Raw genomic sequence first — 21,878 nt, 5'->3', positions numbered from 1 at the left:
CAATATATATATATATATATATATATATATATACTCTCCAATACAATTCCCTCCAACTGTCAGCGCCAAACTGCATGCATATTACACACCACACTTCCTTGTCTTAAAAAAAAAAAAAAAAAATGCTCCTCGACATCAAGCCTCGGATTCCAATGGGAGAGGAGGGGGAGGGGAGGTAAAAGCCCTCACCATCCGCCCCTTTCCGGTGTCTTTTATTTTTTTCTAGTATACATGATCAGCCAGTCATCTTGGCACCATCAGATCGAGTATCTCGATAAGACTCGGCAACGTCACACCTTCGTCATCCCCCCAAACAGAATAAGGTATTATGGTACCTTAACGTCGTGGGCCTATATTGGGTTGGTATAGGTTGGTTTAATGTTAAAGAACAGCTTTTCTGATGATTTTATGGTTTGATTAGCCGAACTGACTCGTCTATTCCCGAACAAAAATGACGGCCAAGAGAGATGCTTGGAACCACTGTCTGACTCGCTTCTTCGTAGTAGCAGTCATGGCCTTCCCTCTATTTTTCTCCCCGTTGAACACCATTGCTCTTCCTCTAAACATCACCTTCTCTTCCTTACAGATACAGCTGTCTGAGACAAATGTTAGCCATCCCTACTCTGTATCTTCCAACTTTCTCTATACTCACTTCAAAGCCAAAGGTGGCTTTTGTGTATTTGTACGCAGCAAAGTAACATGTTCTCGTGTTCCTGAACTTGAATCATCTTAATTTTCTACTCTCTGGTTTCGGCTATCCTGTCATTCTCTGACTAAATACATTTAACTTGTTCTTATCCCCTACTTCAACTATGAAAAATTCTTCGACTATCTTATTTCTAAGATGGAACACACGTAATCAAGTTCTCCTCTCTCTGAAGTCTCCATTTTAGGTTATTTCAGTGTTCACCACCACCTTTGGCTCTCCTCTCCATTCACTGATCCACCTGCTGAATGAATCTACATTTTTTTTTAAATCCTAAATGACCTAGAGCAGTTTGTAGAGCACCCTACCCATAACACTAACTGCCTTGGAGAGAGTTCCAGCATACTTGACCTTTTTCTTAGAAGTAACCCGTGTACTTATGCCGTTAACCTTTTTTCTCCGTTGGGCTACTCCAGTCATAACCTTATCACTTTAACCTGTTCTATCGCTTTGGTATGGCCTTTGGTCCCTCCCAAGAAGAGAGGCTTTGGCACTTTGAAACTGTTGATTGGGAGACCCTCATGAAGTACTTCTTTAATTTTCCCTTGACTAATTATTGCTTACATGGCCGAGAGTCATCTGAGTGTGCCTTGCACATTTTGGAGTTCATTCTTTTGGGCATGGAAGCATACATTCCTTTCCCTTATCCTGCGACTAATGAAAAAAAAAAAAAAAGTTTAATCACGCTTGTTCTAATTCTGTCCACAACAAGGAGAGGGCCTTCAAAAGGTACTGGAGCAAACCCTCCCCTGAATCTCTTCACTTTTACATAAGTGCTCTGAATCATGCTAAGTCTGCCCGTCACTCTGCTAAAGATAGTTTAATTCATACTAAATTATCTGAAATCTTTAGCTCAATTTCGTCCCACTCCTACTACCTTGACAAAAATCTTTCTAATAACTTTACTTCATCGTCCTTCCCACCTCTTTTTCCATTCTCATGACTCTGTTGCTGTTTCTTCTACTGATAAAGAAGAACTCTACACTTAGACTTTCTCCTCCAATTCCATCCTCGACGATTCCAGTGCTGTTCCTCCATCACTTCATTCCGCCCCCCCTTTCCTTTCCTCTGACTCCACATGGCTGACATTAATATCTCTTCAATTCATTCGTTGTCAGCCATCACTGGCCTCAATACTAACAAGGCATATCAGCCTGTTGGGGCCCCTCCTGTTGTCCTCAAGAACTGTGCTTCTCTATCTGCACCCTGCCCAGATAAACTATTTTGCCTCTGTCTGTCAACTTGTATTTTTCCTTTTTGCTGGAAGTTTGCAATCATTCAGCTGGTCCCCAAAATGGGTGACCATTCCCACTCTTCTAACTATTGTACAATTGCTTTAACATCATGCATTTCTAGAGTTTTTGAATCTGCTCTTAACCAAAAAAATTAAAGCACCTTTCCTATCATAATCTTCTTCCCGAATGTCAGTATGAGTACCGCCAGGGATGCTTCACTGGTGATCTTCTGAACTTTCTTTCAGACTCGTGATCATCCTCCTTTTGGGACTTGGGCAAAACCTTTGCCATTGCACTTTACATCTCAAAGGCTTACGATTGAGTCTGCCATAAATCTTTAATTTTCAAACTGCCATCTTACGGTTTCTGTCCTTTTCTCTGTGCCTTCATCTGCAGCTTCCTTTTGGGTCGTTCTATAGCTGTAGTTGTACATGCCTACCGTTCTTCTCCAAGAGCTATCAGTAATGGTGTTATTCAGGGCTCTGTCCTATCAGAAACTCTCATTCTTTTATACGTCAAAGACCTAAGCTACACATCTAACCCTGTCCATCCATAGGCTGATGATTTCACCCTTCCCCTTTCCATCCACTTCATGCAATGTCCATCTCAGCAGTTACTTCAACAGACAAGGGATAAGGCTATGACACACTTATTATCTGACTTGCCTCTTTTCCATGATTGGGATAAAGGTAATGTTTTTGTATTTAAGGTATCAAAACCCCAGTTCTTACATCTTTCGGCCCATCAAAATATGCCACAGGAATGCCCTTAATTGTTGACAATATCCACAATCCTGCACCATCTTTGAACATACCTCGGGCTTCATTCTCTCAGGATTTATCTTGGAAAGGTCATATTACATCTCTTGTAAAATCTGCTTCCAAGAGATTAAGTGTGCATAGCTGACTCCACGCCTTCTTTACCCCTACATAGTTGTTGAGTTTATACGTGAATTTTATTTGCCCTGTATGCAGTATAACTGTTTTGTGTTGGGAGGCTCCACACATACAGCTCTTGTCAATAAGGTGAAGTCAAAGGATTTTCATCTCATTAACACTCCTTCTCGTACTGGCTCCCCTCAACCTCTACTGCTTTGCCACATTGTTGCATCTTCGTCTTTTTTCTGTCACTACAGCAATGGTCACTGCTCCTCTGAACTGTTTACTTGCATCCCTTAGTCAATACAGCGGATGTGTAGCACTCGTCTAGCAGCAAACACTCATCCCTTTTCTGTCCAACTCTCAAATGCAAGAGGTAACTATTACTCCCACTCCTTCATGGATGCAACAGGTCAGCTGTGGAAGTATCTTTCTCTGTCAGTATTTCCTACCACTTATGACCTCCAGTCTTTTAAATACAGTGTGTCCAGGCATCTTGAAATGAACAGGTGTTGAATTTGGCTCTCTTTTATTTTTCTTGGAGGGAAAAACTTGTGGGCTTCTAGCCTTTGGTTCCTTCTTACTTGCAAAAAAATATACATATACAGTAATCCCTTGAATATTCGACGTAATAGAGCCATCGGTATACCGAGATACAGACGAAACCCGGATACAGAGCAATATCCTACCTACCAATACTCTACCCATACCCAATAATTATATATGTGCAATGCCCTACCTAATTATGGCAGTGTTCTTTGGTCTTTCAGCTGCTATACAGTACTGTATTTAGACATCATAGCACACATGGGAATATCCAGTAAAATGCTAGACACTAAGAAAACAATGCATAAACACCGGCTAACCCCCAGCTGGTGTTCAATATAGGCTATGTCAAACATCTCCTCAACCTTGTTCTCCATCCGCTGAAGCTTGGCGATAAGTGAGGACGTTCAGCAAGGTGAAGAACGCCTACCCACCTCAGGAGACTCTGAAGACAGCCGCAAGCTCACATCCAACGGTGACTTAACGGCTGTCAATGTGCTCAGTTGTGGGTCTGCGAGTGAAGACTGGGGATGAGGTGGTGGTGATGGAGAGAATGGGCTTGCACATATGGGACTGGCAGGCTTGAAGAAGTTGATCTTGGTCTGACGATATGTGCAACGATTCTGATGGAGGGTAACAGCATCCCTGACTGCTCGCAGATCCATCACCAGTGTCAGTGGCGCCAACTCCCCGTCATAGTATGGGTGCTCAGCATATTCGAGCACCTGCTCAATGTCAGCACATAGTGCACCAAGCAAGGGAGTGATGGAGTGGCGGGGAGCTCAGAGTCAGGGTCCTTATCCTTGTCCCTGTTGCTTTCCTCTGGCTGTCCCACTGAGACAGCAGTGGCAATCTCCTCATCCGACAACATCTTAGTAACTGGATTGCTGCCGTCATCCAGCCACACCCTCATGTTGTCGACGTCCACATCCTTGCCTGCTGTATGTAGACAAAGGTGGAAATCGTCCACGTCAAATCCCTCAAAGTCGTGCATGGCCTTGTATCGCTGAAGGAGATGAGACCAACCACTTTCGAGGGTGGTACTGGGATATAGAGGTGGGACACAGATACCACAATACAAAGAGGACAAACAGAGAGGGAGTACAGGGGTGTGGAGGATGGGTAGGGGGGATATAACCCTCTCCAGGGAGACAGGGAGCGGGGGAAAGGGGGGGGAACCACGACAGCGTGATGGAGGATGGTGGAGGAGGGGGAGGGAGGGAGCAGGAGGTCGTCAGAGGCAAGGGAGGGGGAGAGGGAACAAAGGTACTGGGGTAGAGGAAGGCCGCGAGAGGGCAGTGGGGGAATCATCCCCCCCACCATGGATATGGGCCCAGATCCTCCCTCCTCCCTACTCAGTACTTAGTTCTCATTGGTTTGCATCGATATACGTCACAACTGAACCGAAGCCTAGTGTCCGCAGTTTTTCCCAAAATCCCCTCTGTTGATCACATTCAGTATCTTGCATAATCCCGAAAAAGGATTGATCGATCCTGTTAGCACTTTAGGGGTTAAGAGCACATAATAATCTCGCATCCCAATCCAACCTTACCAAGTCTTCTCACCTAAGTTTACAGTATCTAATTTAACGTTACCTCCTCTCACCTTACCTGCCTCTCCTGAGGCTACAGGCCAAACAATCCTCAATTACCACTGTACTCAGTTGATCTGAAGCTAAAACCCAAATTGCTTAAGAATTCTGTAAAACCCTCAAATGCAACCCATATAACTAGTAATCATATCTCAAACCACCTCAGGCATATTTTTTGTAATGTAACAAAGATCCCAAACCCCTTCCAGATCAATTAATGGCATAGTGTCGTGGTTTAAACAGTGACCAAAGAGACTCATTCCAACCTAATGACTAGGGTTCATTGAATATTATGCAACCACGAATTAGTAATCAAATTGTGGGGTTGCTTCGGTATCTTCAAATGAAAAAACACCAACTATATGCAGTTTATGTCTTCTGTCCTGCAGGAATGGAAGATGTGGGTCCCAGAGCCTCTCCTCAAATCTTATATTTTTTTTGGGGGGGTGGAGGATCTACACTGCTTGCATTCCAAGATCGTTCGTGATAGAGACTTTAAGTATTTAGGAGTTATGTATCTTGGTTTCAGGCATCTTTTCACACACACACACACACACACACACACACACACACACACACAGGGATTCAATCTAGGCGGACGTGTGACACCGGCGCTCCGTACCAAATCATCACGGCCAGTGGCATTACCTAAACAGTATCTTTGTATGAGTCAAGCTCAGTACCAGGTTAGACTAAATGATTGTTCATTATTAAAATGAAAAAAATAATAAGTTTAAACAAGACTTGTAAAAACAGGAAATAGAACCAAGACGAAAGAATACGCTGAGTCATCTCTGAGGTTTGTTTAGACTACAACAACACGGAGATTGTAAGTACATGCTTTGCACTTTAAGTATTGCAAAATGGATACATACTTCAGTAAAACAAATTTGGAAAAGAAAAGGGATAAAGGTAAAAAGCAAAATGATGATTTCTACCAAGAACTGGTTGAAGTAGAGACCCACAATAGACTGGTTGAATGTGTAAACAAACTAGAAATGGCTTTCAAAAATGAAATTGATGAAATAAAGAAACAGATGCACTTGCAAAAGGAAGAAATAGAAAAACTAGGAAGGGAGGCCAATAAGAAAGACACAACCATCAGTGAACTAACAGTGGAATTGAGTACACTTAGGAAGAAAATGAGTGAAATGGCAAGTACAGTAGTCAATCACGAGAGTGTTATGGAAGAGTTCAAAAATGACACAAGACAATTAGGCAAGTTAGCAGTCTTATTGACCAGAGCAGTGATATTGAGGAGAAGATAACACAAGTGAATGAAGCTGTGCAAAGCTACAAAAATGATGTAGAAACCACGTATGCTGAAATGGTGAAAGTAAAGAAAGACTTAGAAACAAGGGTGGAGGAAACAAGCATTAAAAAGGAGGTGAAAAGAGTAATCCAAAACAATCCAAAGTTAGTCAGAGATTCAGTAGAGATAAACAAATCAATAGTAATCACTGGTATAGAAATGGAAGAAGTTAAAAACAAGATCACAAGAGACAAAAAGGAGATGGCAAATGTAATGAGCTTACTGACAGAAGTATCAGAGGAAATCTGTAGTAAAGACATAGAGGAACACAAAAGGTTAGGGAAATACGAGAAAAGCAAGACAAGACCTCTAAAGGTGACTTTCCAGAGTGTAAACACTGTGGAAGAGATACTAAAAAATGCAAAGAATCTTAAGGAAAAAAGAGGAGTTCAAAAATGTATGGATAAAAAGATGCCTAACACAAGAGGAACTGGAATTACTGAAAGAGAAAAGGGAGGAAGCAAAAACAAAAAATGAGGGAAGATCAGAAGAGGAGAAGAAGAAATTTTTTTACAAAGTAATAGGATTGCAGGTACGAAAGTGGTACACAAACAGGATGGAAGAAAAAGGAGGAAGGTAGTAGAACCATGTCATGACAAGTATATAAACAAGATGATAAAGTTGATGTACTCAAATGTGGATGGAATGGTATCTAAATTACTAGAGATGAATGATTATGTCAGAGAAAATGAACCACAAATAATATGCCTAACTGAAACAAAATTAATACCAAGGATATCAAATGACATACTAAACTTAGAGGAATACAATATATGGAGAAGAGACAGATATTTAAAAAAGGAGGAGGAATTATAATATTAACTAAGAAAAATCTAAAAGTCAAGGAAATAAAACTAGATATACCATCACAAGTAGAACTGATTGCAGTAGAGATCGACACATCTGAAGGTAAAGTAATTGTAGCCAATTTGTACATGCCACCCAGATCAAACACATGGGAAAGAGACGAATATGAGGACCTGGCAGAGAGTACAATTGAGAGTGTAAGATCATTGCTACATAAAATGGAAGAGAAATCGGAAAGAATTATACTAACTGGGGACTTCAATACAAATATAAATTGGAATACTCTAGATATAAATAGCCAAGAAAGCTGTTGGGACCAAAAGCTCCTGGATCTCGTACAAGAGTTTTTCTTAACGCAACATGTGAGGGAAACCACCAGAAAAAGAGGACTTGATGTACCTTCAGTGCTAGATCTAATATTTACAAGGCAAGAAAATGATATTGACAGTTTAATATATCACCCTCCTCTCGGCAAAAGCGATCATGCAGTACTAAATTATAACTTCAGGATAGCATATGACATAGTAAACAGCAATGATAGTTACAAAAAGAGCCTAAACTATAAAAAGGGAAATTATCAAGACCTAAAGAAGTTGATTGGGAAAATGAGCTTAGAGGACAAGATTTAAATGCTGTATATAAAAAATTTTGTGAATTTTATGAAATAGGAGTCCAGAAGTACATCCCACAGCACAAAGAAGCAGATAAGAAAATACAGAAATGGTTCAATACAGAATGTAAAAAATCAAAAGAAGGAAGAGATTTGTTGTGGAATAGATACAGAAACACAATAGTGAAAGGGCGTATAATAATTACAAACAGGCAAGAAACGACTATACAAGAATAAGGAGGGAAGCCCAAAAACAGTTTGAGGAGGATATAATAAATAAAAGTAGTGATCAACCATAGCTGTTTTACAGCTATATCAGAAGCAAAACTAAAGTAAAAGGTATAATACAATCCATTACGGACGAGGGAATCACTTATACACAAGAGAAAGATATTTGTGAAGCACTAAATAAGAATTTCCAATTAGTTTTTACAGAAGAAAAAAATTTTGAGAGGGACTATGTGGAACACGCATGTCCTCACATACTACCAGATATACAAATAGCAGAAAAAGTAATACAGGAGGAGTTAAGTAGATTAGACAGAGGAAAAGCAAGTGGTCCTGATGAAATTTCATGTTGGGTATTACGAGAATGTGCAAAGGAGTTATGTAAACCATTATTTTTAATTTTCAAGAAATCCTTGAGTCAAGGTAAACTACCTGATATTTGGAAAAAAGCAAATATTGTCCCCTTATTCAAGAAAGGAAATACACAAAATCCACTCAACTACCGACCAGTATCACTGACCAGTGTTGTAAGCAAGGTATTAGAAAAACTTATAAGAAAAGCTTGGGTAAATCATCTAGAAGAACACAGTATGATAACAGAAAGACAGTTTGGTTTCAGAAAAGGAAAATCATGTGTTACTAATCTGTTGAGCTGCTATGACAGAGTAACAAACACAATACAGGAAAGGGAAGGATGGGTGGACAGTATCTATTTAGATTTCAAGAAAGCTTTTGACACAGTACCACACCAAAGACTTTTATGGAAACTGTACCATCAAGGAGGAATTCGAGGCAAACTGTTTTGTTGGATGCAAGACTTTCTCAAAAAAAGAGAAATGAGGACAGTACTAAGAGGAAACTACTCATCATGGAAAGAAGTGACTAGTGGAGTACCACAGGGTTCAGTGCTGGCACCAATCATGTTTTTAGTGTATATAAATGATATAAACAGTAACACTGGAAATGAGAGCTATCTGAATATGTTTGCAGATGATGCAAAAATACAAAGGAGAATTACTAACACAGACTCTTGTAAAGAGCTACAAGAAGAATTAAATAAACTTCATGAATGGAGCAGTACATGGCAAATGGAATTCAATATGGACAAGTGTCATGTAATCAAGTTTGGTAAAAGTGGAAAAAGACCTGATTGGGATTATAAGTTAGGAAATAAAACCCTATACACATCAGAAAGAGAGAAAGACCTAGGTGTGATTATCAATAACAGACTATCTCCGGCTGACCACATCAGCGAGAAGGTACAGAACATGTATACACTGCTTGCAAATATGAGAATAGCATTCACATACATAAATGAAGACATGCTAAGAAGGATAATAACATCATTCATTAGACCAACCCTGGAATATGCATCAGTAGTCTGGAGTCCTCATCTCAAAAAGCACATAGACAAGATTGAAAAAGTTCAAAGGGCCACTGATACCAAGCTTAAGGGACCTAAGCTACGAAGAAAGACTAAATAAACTGAATCTACCAACACTACAGGAAAGAAGGAAAAGAGGTGACATGATAATGCTATATAAATGCATATCAGGAAAGGAGAAAATAGACATAAATGATTACTTAACATATGGAGAAGCATCAGCAAGAGGACACTGCAAAAAACTGCATAAGAAGAGAGGTGATAAAGACGTAAGGAAATTCAGTTTCCCAAACAGAGCAATTGATCAATGGAATGCACTACCGATTGAAATAGTGTGTGCGAAAACAATTCACAAATTTAAGGATATGTACGATAAATATGGTTTAAGACACGGGACAGTACGAGCTTGACTCATTCCTGTAAAGATGCAATTGGGTAAGAACAATTAGGTAAGAACACACACACACACACACACACACACACACACACAGAATCCTGGCCCAAATGCAGCACTAGCACCCTTTGCATTATTTTTTTTTCAATTTATGCTCTCCTGCACAGCAAAAACTATGAACCCATTACTGCCCAGCGTCCCTGTACGAGAGATTTTGCTGGAAGAGTACTAAGCATACCACCCTCCGTCTATTGGCTCATAGTCGCGACGCTCATAGGTCCCTACCCCGGGGTTCCCTTCTTTATTAAATTTTTAAAATGTCCAGTTCCTTCTTTTATAGAGAACACTGGGGGCCAATGGGTTAAATTGATTGCTTTGCAAATGTTCCAGTATGTAGTCGTCTACATACACTAGTGCACCTGGGTACTGATACTGAGATCCAACAAACACTTCCTGAGATATTGAGGAAAATCAAAATGGCCACCTCATGCCAAGAAGTACTAAATCGGAAGGTATTTGGCCGATTTTGACCAAACTCGGTGGAAATGTAGCGGGTCATGAGTGAGCATGATTTACATAGTATGATTGATCTCAGTGTCACAGGTCAAAATCCGTTAAAAAAAAAAAAAATCATACCGAAAGTCCCATAATATTAGGTCTACTGTGGTAAAAGAAAGATGTTCATTTGGAATGTGGAGTTTTTTTTTTAATACTGCTTCAGCAATTTCAGAATTCTAGTTATTGTTGTTATTATTATTAGCATCAGTATTAGTATTAGTATTAGTACTGATGTTGTTGTTGTTGTTGTTATTATTATTATTATTTTTATTATTATTACTATTATTACTATTATTATCAGTCATTATCACTATTATTATTATTATTATTATTATTATTTTTAGTAGTAGTAGTAGTAGTAATAGTAGTAGAAGTAGTCGTAGTTTGCTTCGTTTTGTATAAATTTAACTTATTATTTTAATTAAAAATAATATTAAAGCATTCTGTCTCGGAATTTGATTTACAATCTTTTGATGCATACTAGCTGATGAACTAAGAATTCCATGCACATTTAATCCCCGTCATTCACTTTTGAACTGCACACCAGAAGTGACAACATCCATAATATTTGAATCAGAGAAGTTTGCTTAAATTTCGCAGGTGGGGGTCAGTTTGCAAGAGACGGTTGGAACTAAGGAAGATTATTGTAGTCGTTTTTTTTTTTCTTAATCATTCCTTTACTTCAGATATCCAGAAGTAGCCCTAATATCTATTTTCTCATCCATATGCTCACTGAACACTAATGTTCGAGACTCCTATCTCATCTTTTTTTTTTTTTTTTTTTCTAGAGCATCAACATAAAATCTCCTCTCCCATTAGGGCCGCTCCAACATCCACTGCCCTACCTTGTGTCTCATTTATAACCCCATCCATATACATATTGAAAAACCATGGAGACATAACATGCCTGTTTCAATCTAACATTCAGACTGACACCCTCATACATATTATTCATGGCATCCATCAGCTTCCCATTTACTCAATACATTCTTCATCTTTTCCACATTCCTTGTCTGTCAAGTCTTTCATATGCTTTCTCCATATCCATAAAGGCCACGTGCAACTTCTTTCCCTCCTCTAGAAACTTTTTTGCAAAAGACCTAAAGATGAATATACAATCTACACAACCTCTTCCTTTCCTAAAACCTCCCTGCTGTTCTTAAACGAATTCCTCTGTTTTCCCCAACTCAGTCAATGTGTATCCTACCATTTACTTTGCCTATTACACCAAGAAGACCAGTGACTCTATGATTATCACACACCTCTCTTTCCCCATTTCCTTTGTACAGAGGAATAATAATACCTGACTTCCAGTCCTCCGGGACTCTACCTTCCTCCCAAGCTAATCTACACATTTCCGTATCTGTTCTACTACAATCTCTTCCTTATGTTTCATCATTTCCACACACACCATAAATTCCTGGGGCTTTTCCCATTTTAACTTTCTTCATTGCTTCCACTACTTCCCTCCAACTGATCCCTTCTTCCCTTCTCACCTCCCAGTCACTTATACTCACATTACTTTCATTCTTAGTGTTTAACAATTCTTTAAAGTGTTCTCTCCATCAGCTGATTTTTTTTCTCCCTTCTCCATTATGACTCTACCGTTTTTATCTTTCACTACCTTACTAACTTCTTTACCACCCTGTCTAACTCTCTTTATCTCTTTCCAGAACATTTTCTTACATGTCTTCTACTTTACACTCAAATTCCTTCCAATGTCCTCATCCACTCTCTTCTTACTCTCTCTTACTAATCTTTTAACCTCTCTCTTCCTCTCTACATATAACTCTTTTCCATCTCTCAGTTCCCTCCATGCCTCTGCTTCCTATACACTCACTATATGCTTTCTTCTTTTTCTCCACAGCTTGTTTCACCTTTTTTAGTCCACCATGCTGTTCCTTGAAACCTTTTTTGCCTTCTCTTCACCCCACAAACCACCTCATCCGCTCCACAGATTCCCTCTGTGTATATTTTGCAGACACCTTTCACCTCCCCAATCAACTCCAGATCGTATTTACCCAATCACTCCTCAACTTATCTCTTATATTCTGCCTTTGATCCATCCTCTTGCAACCTTTCTTCTCTCCTTGTATGGACTACTTCCTATTGTCCTTCTCTCCTTCTATTCATCCATAACATTTGTTCATTGACTTTCACCACCACAAAGTGGTTGACAGTATTACCGGGATTATTCACAGCTTATTCAGGATATCCTGGTGTCTTCAAAACTGACTTATCTCTTACTCAAAGCTTATTAACTATGATTCTGATCTAGCGAGATTATTTGGATAAGCTTTTGGATACGAGTATGAAGGCCAATCAATCAATCAGTCAAGAAACGGCAAACATCATAGGGCGCATAGCCTCACTCACCCTCCAACTCCACCGATGCGGTGTCCCTTTATGTAACCCTCCAGGCAGTGGCTGTTCCCCCTCTAAGTATCTTCCAACACGAGTGATCGACCTGCTCTAGCCATGACTTAGTGGCCTTCCCCTCGGCCTCCTCCACCCCAGATTAACTCATTCAGAGATCATCCTGCAAGCAGAATCAGCCTCAGGAAATTGGGACACATGCCCATATACGGTAGCTGCAGTTGGTACTGAAGTAAAATGTGGGTAATTGACTTCGGTTTAGTCTCACAGACTAGTTGCTCGTTAAGCACCCAGTTCTACCAGCAATATCCCATGATCCTGTGAAGACACATAGTACCAAAGGAGTCAAGTCGCAGCTTCAAGCCACTGTTTGGTGTCCATGTCTCACAGCCATGAAGTAAGACAGGAGCACCAGTGCCTTAAAAATGCAAACTTTTGTCCTTCTACACAAATAACGACAGTGCCAAATATCCGAACTGAGTGAATCCAAAACCCCGTAGGCTAGACCAGTGCGTTGAAGGATCTCGCTGTCTATTCTACTCTTGTTATGGACTACAATACCAAGATAAGTGAATCTTTCCAAGACATCTATATCCTCACCATATGCTTGGACAGACTGAACTGCTCCAACAAGCCACCAAATGTCTTAGCCAAAGAGACATTATTTTAATCCCAATGGCTTCGCATTCTTGTGAAATTTCTCAAGGGCATTCAGTAATGTCTCCAGTCCCTTAGCTAGGATAACTGCATCATCAGCAAGTGATATACCACAGTGACTTCGACTCATAGCCCAGTTCAGTACCCAATCCATACATGTGCTGAAAAGTGTTGGGGCATGGACACATCCCTGTCACACACCAGAACTTACTAGGAAGAAGTCAAATGTTCCCCCCCAACTACTCTTGACAGCACTCTCAGTGTCTAAGTACAAGTCAACAATCAGTCAGATTATCCCTGTGGGGATCCCGCAGTGTTGCAGGAGTTCCCATAGTACCTCCCTGTTTACTAAGTCAAATGCCTTCAAGAGATCCACATAGTCTGCTAGCAGACCTTGTTAAAACTCAAGATGGTGTTCCACAAGAGCTTAAAGAACTGGGATACGGTCAACAAGAGATATCTTGGGTGTGAATCTGGAATGCTCAGACCTCTGAAACTTTGGCAAATGGTTCCAGATATGCATCAGGAAAATGTGCACAAGAACTTTCCCCCACACACTGTAGTAACTACCATGGTAGTTACTACAATCACACTTGTCTCCTTTTCCTTTCTAGATAGCGGTGACCAAACCCTCTGTCCAGTCAGAAAAAATGATATCAGTCTGCCAAACAGTTTCTGTGATTGCATGTAACCTCCTGATCATAGCATCACTCCGAGCTTTGATCAGTTCTGCTGGGATGTCACAAACGCCAGCTGCTCAACCACTTTTCAACCTAGCCACTGCCTTCTTGATTTCAGCTAGAGAAGGTACAGCTTTGTCATTTGGTGGGGCAGCAGTCAATGGTTGTACACCAGCCGTCGGAAGCTCTCCACTGGGAGGTTCAGCCATATATAGCTGCTCAAAGTATTCAGCCCAAAGAGCTCTATACTCACTTGCCTCCGACACGAGCCATCCATCTGCTCTCTGAACAGGCTTAAACTGAGAGGTGGGTTGGGAGTGGAACTTCTTCAGGGTTCAGTAGGTGAGTCAAAGGTCATTTGCATGGAAACGGCCTTCCACCTCCTCAGTGGTTTCCTAGACATGCCTCTCCTTGTCCCTTCTCAGTAAAACTCATGCCTGTCGAGAAAGAAGTCTTTACTGTTCCCGATCCCCAGCCAGTCTGGCAGCAAGACTCTCCTCTTTTGTGGTCAGCATCCCCTGCGCGATGAATGCCCTCCTTGATCTCAGGCAGTCTCCAGTGCAGTCATCAGCTGCTGCCAGGTAGCATGCTTTAAGATATCGCATCATTCAACAGGATCCTCAACAGTACTGAGCCCTGCAACCCGATCTGAGACTGCCACTGCATACACATATGCACACTCCTCATCTCTGAGTGTCTAAAGACGGAACTTTTTGTGTGGCATCTTGAGAATCTCTCAGTTTTGATTTGTAGCCTGAGAGTAGCAAAAACAAATCTGTGATCAACAGCAAAGAACTCTGTACACCTGAAAACCTCGCAGTTCTGAAGGATCCTTCAGTGAGTACTAACAGGAATGTGACCAATCTCCTTAGCAACCCTTCTGGTATTGGGATATCAAGTTCAGTGGTGAAGATTTGGCCACTGGAACCAGGATCCAGCAATTCTTAACTTACAGGAATATGCGAAATCCTGAAGGTAAGAACTATTGGAATTCCTGGTTGCAGAGCCAAAGGGACCCACACAGTCCCTGAAACCCTCCCTGTCTGTGCCAGTAACTGCATTAAAGTCGCCCTAGACAACGAGTGTATCCTGTGAAGGGCACTGTTCCACAACAGAGTCAAGTTTGGCATAGAATAGCTCTTTTTCAAGATCACTCATCTCAGTTGGAGAATACATTGCAATAAGCGAGATGAAGCCCAAGGAGTGCTTCAATCTCACCAGCACTATACGCTCATCAGCTGGAGTAATTCTGTCGACACAAGAGACAAAGTGAGCAGAAAATACCATAGTGACACCCCTAAGATGGGCACCATAGTCACAGCCAGACCAGTAGTATGTGTAACCATTGCTACTGATCTCACCATGCCCAGGCCTGCCCACTTCAGAGAATGCAGCTATGCCGACCCCCAGTAGCCCCAACTCTCGTGACAACAAAGGCATTAGATCATCCTTTGAAAGGCTTTGAACATTCCAAGCACCCACCTGCAGTGCCTTAGAAAGGTTAAATCCGTGCTTGGAGGCTCGGGTTGCATGTCCTCTGCACCATCACGATGCAAATCAAAAGGAGGGTCCGGGCTAGAGGGTTCCCTCCCCAACATCCAGTTGCTGGGGTCCCGTTGGCTTTACCCAGCAACCGTTGTGGTGGGAGCCAGCATGACAGAGCCCAAAAAACCCTGCCAGGCCGGCAAACGAGGGAGTACCCCATGACAAACTGGCTTTAGGGTCAAGCAACAAGCAGTGACGCCTATACCTCTTCCTTGTTACGTGCTGGGTTATTACTATATTATGTTTACTTTTTCAGAGAGGGGTTGCAATCCCCTCCCCAAACAAGTCAGGAGAGGACTAAGCACTAGCCTAAGGACAGGGGCGTGAAATCCCTAACTATGGCTATCCAGATTATTCCTCGGAGTTTTCCTTCCCATAGGTGGATTGCCAACCAAGACTAACGAGCTTCCCCTACCTTACAAGATGGTCGATGGCATAAATTGCACATTCACCCTTTGATAGGTCCTGTTTTCCATCCTGCAGGGTGTCTAGACAGCCATCTCACTGTCTTAGACCAGTGCGGGTCCAGGTTGAGTCGTCGACGATCCTTCCGTGAAAGAGGCAGTACTGGATTACGTGGTACCAGTGGCAGAAAAGTGACTGACCTCAGGTTCTATGCAGATTTTAGTTACAGGGGTTTGCTAGGGACTTATTTAGCTATCTTTTGGGATTTATTAGGACCTACAAGAGTCAGTAATGATGCACTGAATAGGTAAACTTTTGTAGCTGTTTGCAATACATACATACATACATACATATATAAATAGAGAGAGAGAGAGAGAGAGAGAGGCTACATACACACACACACACACACACACACACACACACACACACACACACACCATGATTCCTGAAGCCATACAGAGATTTAAATTTTCAGTAAGCACATGTCGAATTCGCAACAGTTATGAAATGAGTCATTTTAATTTTGAATCGCTACAATGGGAAAAGAAAATGATATATTTCACACAGGTGCTGCTATCCTTTACACTTGTTTTTTATATTTTTTGGTCAAACTGCTCACAGGGTAAGTATCTAATGAATATTACTTTGAGATAATTATGTTCAGGTGAAAAAAAAAAAAGGAGAATTAAACAGCGTGGTAACATGTAGTAGATATGGATAATGTTCCCTTTATCATCATTCAGATCAAAATGTCCTTTGCTTCATAACCATTGCCAATCAGACATGCTCATAGAACATTTATGTGCATGAATGACCTCAGGAATCACATCTTACAGTACGTCAGCTCGTGCGAATACGTTGCATGTGTGTGTGTGTGTGTGTGTGTGTGTGTGTGTGTGTGTGTGTGTGTGTGTGTGTGTGTGTGTGTGTGTGTGTGCGATCTTTACTTGAATATTATGCATACCTTACTCACTGTACTAATAAGCTTCTCAAGACCAGCTCTTTCACGGAGAATATTAGGCTCTTTTTCCCAGATTACAAAATTGGCTTTCGGTTAATGGAGCCTGGTGATTGTGAGAATGGCGACTTCAAACGGTATGACGAGGCGTAGTAATGAACTGATTAAAACCCAGGGCCGTCATCAATTCTTTGTCATTGTATTACGTCTGTGTGAGGCACCTGGGGAAGGTAATGGTGAATAGCGATGCGGACATTTATCTGGAACAGGGTTTGTGGGGGGGACGTGATTGTGTGGGATGTGAACGAGTAGAGTGAGTTTTATTATGAAGGCTTTCTGACACCTCTTCATCAGTTATTTATTTAATTTAGTGCACATTACCTTTCTTTTTTAACCCATGCAGATCAAGGACATAATTTTTATTCTTTCATGAATATCAGGTAATCAATATTTTTCAACCTAGGAGACCATCCTAGTAGCGATGATAATATCCAACCCCCCCATTATCAACTCCCTGTTAACATGGGTACAGTCGTTAGAAGCTGGCGAGATGTAATTCAAAGATGTCGCCGAACTGAGGGGAATCTTACGAAGGCAGATTGCATAAGTTGAAGAGAATTTTAAACTCGGGACTCCGTTAACGTAAATTTTCGTTTTTAATGAGGCTACCAGGTCACTATTTTATTCAACTTAGCAGAAGGGGTTAACGAAAGCTGTATATAACCCCATTTAAAAGAGTCTGATGATGAATAATATTGTCTAGGGACATGAAGAACAAAGTAGAAACTATGTCCTGGGATTGAAGGAGTTAATGTGTCATTCGCAGAAACGAAATGGTAAGGGATAGCCAGCCTCCTAAGTTGGCGAGGATACTCGCTTTCCGGAAAGTTGAGTACCGGTAGTCATTCCTAGCCAGGCAAGGTAACACTTTGCTGTCCTGACTCAGTTGCCTCATAAACTCTGCATTAACGCACTTTATATATTTCAGAAATATCTTTAAGTCCTTTGTACCTATCCTACCCAACTTTGTTATTCCTGCTCTGCAATGTGTTCTCGCCATACTTCACAGAATATTTTTCGAATGCTTTATTTTTAATGCAGTAAAAAAAAGAAAAAAAAAAGCTGGAAGCCTGCAGAAAATGAACAAAAACTCCAGCATCAGGATCCTTTCCTTCCAGGATGCCTGGACACAATGTATATAATATACTGGACGGCATAGACAGAGGGAAATGCAGATTAAAAAGAGGACAGTTCCGGCGTTGTCCCAGCTTCCTACATGAAGGACTGAAAGTACATGTCAACTTATGCATTAGAGAATAAGACAGAGAGGTACAGAGTGCATTGTTAGACGGATTCTACCTGCCTGCAGTAATGGGGAAGGAATGCAAGCAGGCAGACAATAGTGTTGTAAACATTTAAACAGCGATAGTACAGAGAGAGAGATACATTAACACTCTTCCATACGAAGGCTTTTTTGCATGTACCTGAGATACTGCGTAAAAGAGAGGATCTTACTTTTTTCTCTTCTCGTTCTGACACTGAAACCTGCTCTCATATCGGCCAACCTGCAGTGCTTATTTTCACAGGGTGTATGACTCCTGCCTTGCTCCACCACCCATCATTATGTTAGTCCGTCCTGCCTGATTCACTCTATCTTCACCTTTCTTCTGACCCCCACATACACCTTCCACCACCAGTGGTGGCCCTTATCCATCGCCTATCTTCACCAAGTAGGTTTCATCCTCATTGCTCCACAATCGCCATAGATGACACCCCTTCTCCACCGCCCATCATCACCAGGTGTACGTATTCCTCATTGCTCCACCACCACAACACTGACGTCCATTATTCACCACCTAGTCTTAGCTATTCCACACTGCTCCCCACCACCACCACACCTACCAATGATGCCCCACTACCTATCTTTATCAGGTCTACTTATTTCCCACTGCCACCCGACTACCACAACCAGTGATGCCCCTCATCCACCACCTGTCTTCACCAGGTCTGCTTATGCCGCACTGCCCCACTACCACCCCCAAAGAAGCCTCTCATCCGCTACCCATCTTCGCCAAGTGTACTTGTTCCACATTGCCCCACTATCTACCTCAGTTCTGATTCATCCCACTTCTTTAAAGCTAACAACTTGACCTCTATCTTACTGACCTAACTACTGTAAGACTCTGGTTAAAATACCGCCCTTGCAGTGAAGGGATCAGTGAAGGCTACAGCTAGGCCCTTCTGTCTGAAGTCTGCTAAAGCAGAATTTAATTATTTGAAGGCAGCAAGAACAAAGCAAGTATGTCGATGGATTCAAGGGAACTAAATTCCTTTCACAGAAACATTTCTTTGGTGGAGTCAGTATACTGGATTGACGCCATGGATTTCATGTTAATGATTAATGTCACCTGGCAGTGGTCAGAATGTAACTATAAGATATACATGGTTCCGAGTGGAATATGTACAAAGTCTGTTCAGAAAGTACCCGACCATACGCTTAAAGAAAATAATAATAATAATAATTAAACAAAATAAAGCCAATCTGTTAAGCTAGGACACTAATCCCTCTCAAAGTAGGCTCTTTCTGACTTGACACAAGTTCCCCAGCTTTCTTTCCGCCGCCTGAAACATTGTTCAAAGTCGGTTTTCAGTATCTCCTGAAAGTGCAACGTCGCTTTCGTCATGACCTCTTCTCTTGCGTGAACTTTGCTCAAGACATTTTGGAGTATGCAAATCGCGAACCAGACTTCCTGAAGACTGTTATCACTAGAGATGAGACTTGGGTGTATGGGTACGACCCAGCAACCAAAGCAGAGTCGTCCCAGTGGAAGCATGCAGGGTCCCCTCGGCCAAAAAAAAGCATGACAGGTCCGCAGCGAGGTGAAATGCACTTGCATTTTTTTTTCTGACAACCGTGGTGTTGTGCATCACGAATATGCACCAGAAGGTCAGACTATCAACAAATATTACTACCTCGACGTTATCCGTCATCTTCGTGATGCAGTTCGGAGGAGACCAGACCTTTGCAAATGGCAAGTTGGAAGCTGCACCATGACAACACCCCTGTCCATTCTTCACAAATGATTCCAGAACTTTTGGCTAAGCACAACATACCCCAGGTCCGGCACTGCATACTTACCAGACATGGCTTCGTGTGGCTTTTGGTTATTCCCCAAGCTCAAAACTCCGCTGAAGGGTTCCCGATTTGAGACGAGAGAAGAGATCATGATGAATGCGATGAAGCACCTGCGGGAGGTACCGAAGACCGACTTTGAAAAATGTTTCAGGCAGTGGAAAGAACACTGGGCTACGTATGTCAAGTCAAAACTTTGAGGGGAATTAGTGTCCTAGATCTGTTACAGAGAATTTGTGTAACCAGTGATTTCATGAAATCCCTAAGAAATTGTTGAAATGAGTTTATATTAAGATGGGTTAATTAAGGTTAGGTAAATTTAGCTAGCGGTTAGGTTAGTCTGGGATAATCTAGGTTAAGTGTAAGTTAGATTAGGCTAGGTTAGTTAGGTTAGGTTAGGTTAGATTAATTTAGATGAATGATTAACGTATCTTAGCATTCATCTATATTAACCTAACCTAACCTAAGCTAACTAACCTTGCATAACATAACCTAAACTTAACCTAGATTATCCTAGCCTAACCGAAACGCAGCGTAAATTAATCTAATCTTAATTAGCCCATCCTAACTTAAACTCTTTCACGAATTCCCTAAGGATTTTATGTAATCACTGGTTGCAAAAATTCACTGTAACAGATAAACAAGTAAGCCATTTCTGTTTTTAGAGCCTAAGGTCGGATACTTTCTGAACAGATCTCGTAGACCGGCACATTTTCCTGTAGCTGAACAAAACTGCCTGTTGGTGATCAGAATATAATTATAAGATTTACATAAGACTGAACGGAATATTGGTGAATGGAGGTACTGCAACTGATCTGCAGCACTGTTCATTTGTTCCGCCGTTCAAACTGGAAACGACGTACTTTGAACGCATCAGGACGAACACAGAACTCTTAGAGAGAGAGAGAGAGAGAGAGAGACACACACACACACACACACACACACACACACACACACACACACACACAGACAGACAGAGGGGGGAAATTGGCTGTAGCACCAGACGAGCAGGGAAGTAATCCCAAGGAGGGTGGAAAGCTGATGACAGGTAGAGCTTGAGCTCCCGTTTCATCAGCCCTCGGGACTAGTTTCTGACAATCCCCCTTTGCCGAACTTTCTCAGTGTTCCAGTAACACAAAGAGTAGGCCAGCAAGCCCTCCAACACAATTTTCTCTAACTTTCAACACCATACTACATGCACATTACACATCACACTCCCTATTAAAAATTAAACTAAAAATGGTATCAATTCACCAAGCCTCGGAGTCCCCCGGGGAGGGGGGATATGGCGGCAATCAAACCCCAACTATCCGCTACTCTCACGGTGACGATCAAGGGAGATGCATGGAACCAGTGTCTGTCTCACTTATTCATTTCTGCAACATTCGCGGCCTTTCCTCTAACTTTCTTTCTGTTATGCACCACCTCTCCTCGTATAAATCTCACCGTCTCTTCCTAACTGAAACTCAGCTTTCTGAAAGGACAAACAGCAAACCCTTCTCTGTATCCTCTTACTTTCTCTAAACTTATTTCAAAGCAACATATCTTGCTCTTATGTTCTTGAACACGAATCTTTTGAATTCACTACTCTCTGGCTTCGGCTTTCCTGTCATTCTCTGACTAAATATATTTGTACTGTTTGCTTATCCCCTAATACTATTGACTATGTAAAATTCTTCTGCTACCTTACTTCCAAGCTGGAATACATCCTATCAATTTCTCACTTCTGTGACATCTCCATCTTAGGATGGACAAACCTATATCTTTTGCATCCTTAAAGATCTAGAGAAGCTTGTACAGCATCCTGCCCGTATTCCTGACCGCCATGGAAAGAGTTCCAACATACTTGAACTCTTCCTTATAACTAGTCATTCT

General features: G+C 41.4%; 1 protein-coding gene across 1 annotated transcript; it reads right to left on the bottom strand.

Annotated features, from left to right (window-relative positions):
- Positions 1 to 15,033: 15,033 nt before the first annotated feature.
- Positions 15,034 to 20,016, bottom strand: LOC145417502 (uncharacterized). The gene is made up of 2 exons (XM_080286211.1): positions 19,985 to 20,016; positions 15,034 to 15,499 (listed from the first exon to the last, which is right to left on the bottom strand). The coding sequence occupies exons 1-2, from the start codon at positions 20,014 to 20,016 to the stop codon at positions 15,034 to 15,036; spliced, it is 498 nt and encodes a 165-aa protein (XP_080142337.1).
- Positions 20,017 to 21,878: the final 1,862 nt, after the last annotated feature.

The sequence above is a fragment of the Coenobita brevimanus genome, chromosome 110 (assembly GCF_032717465.1).
Source record: "Coenobita brevimanus isolate Jiangsu-jjx chromosome 110, ASM3271746v2, whole genome shotgun sequence".
Lineage (NCBI taxonomy): Eukaryota > Metazoa > Arthropoda > Malacostraca > Decapoda > Coenobitidae > Coenobita > Coenobita brevimanus.
Note: the sequence above shows the minus strand (reverse complement) of the source record. Positions and strands in the feature narration are given on the sequence as shown.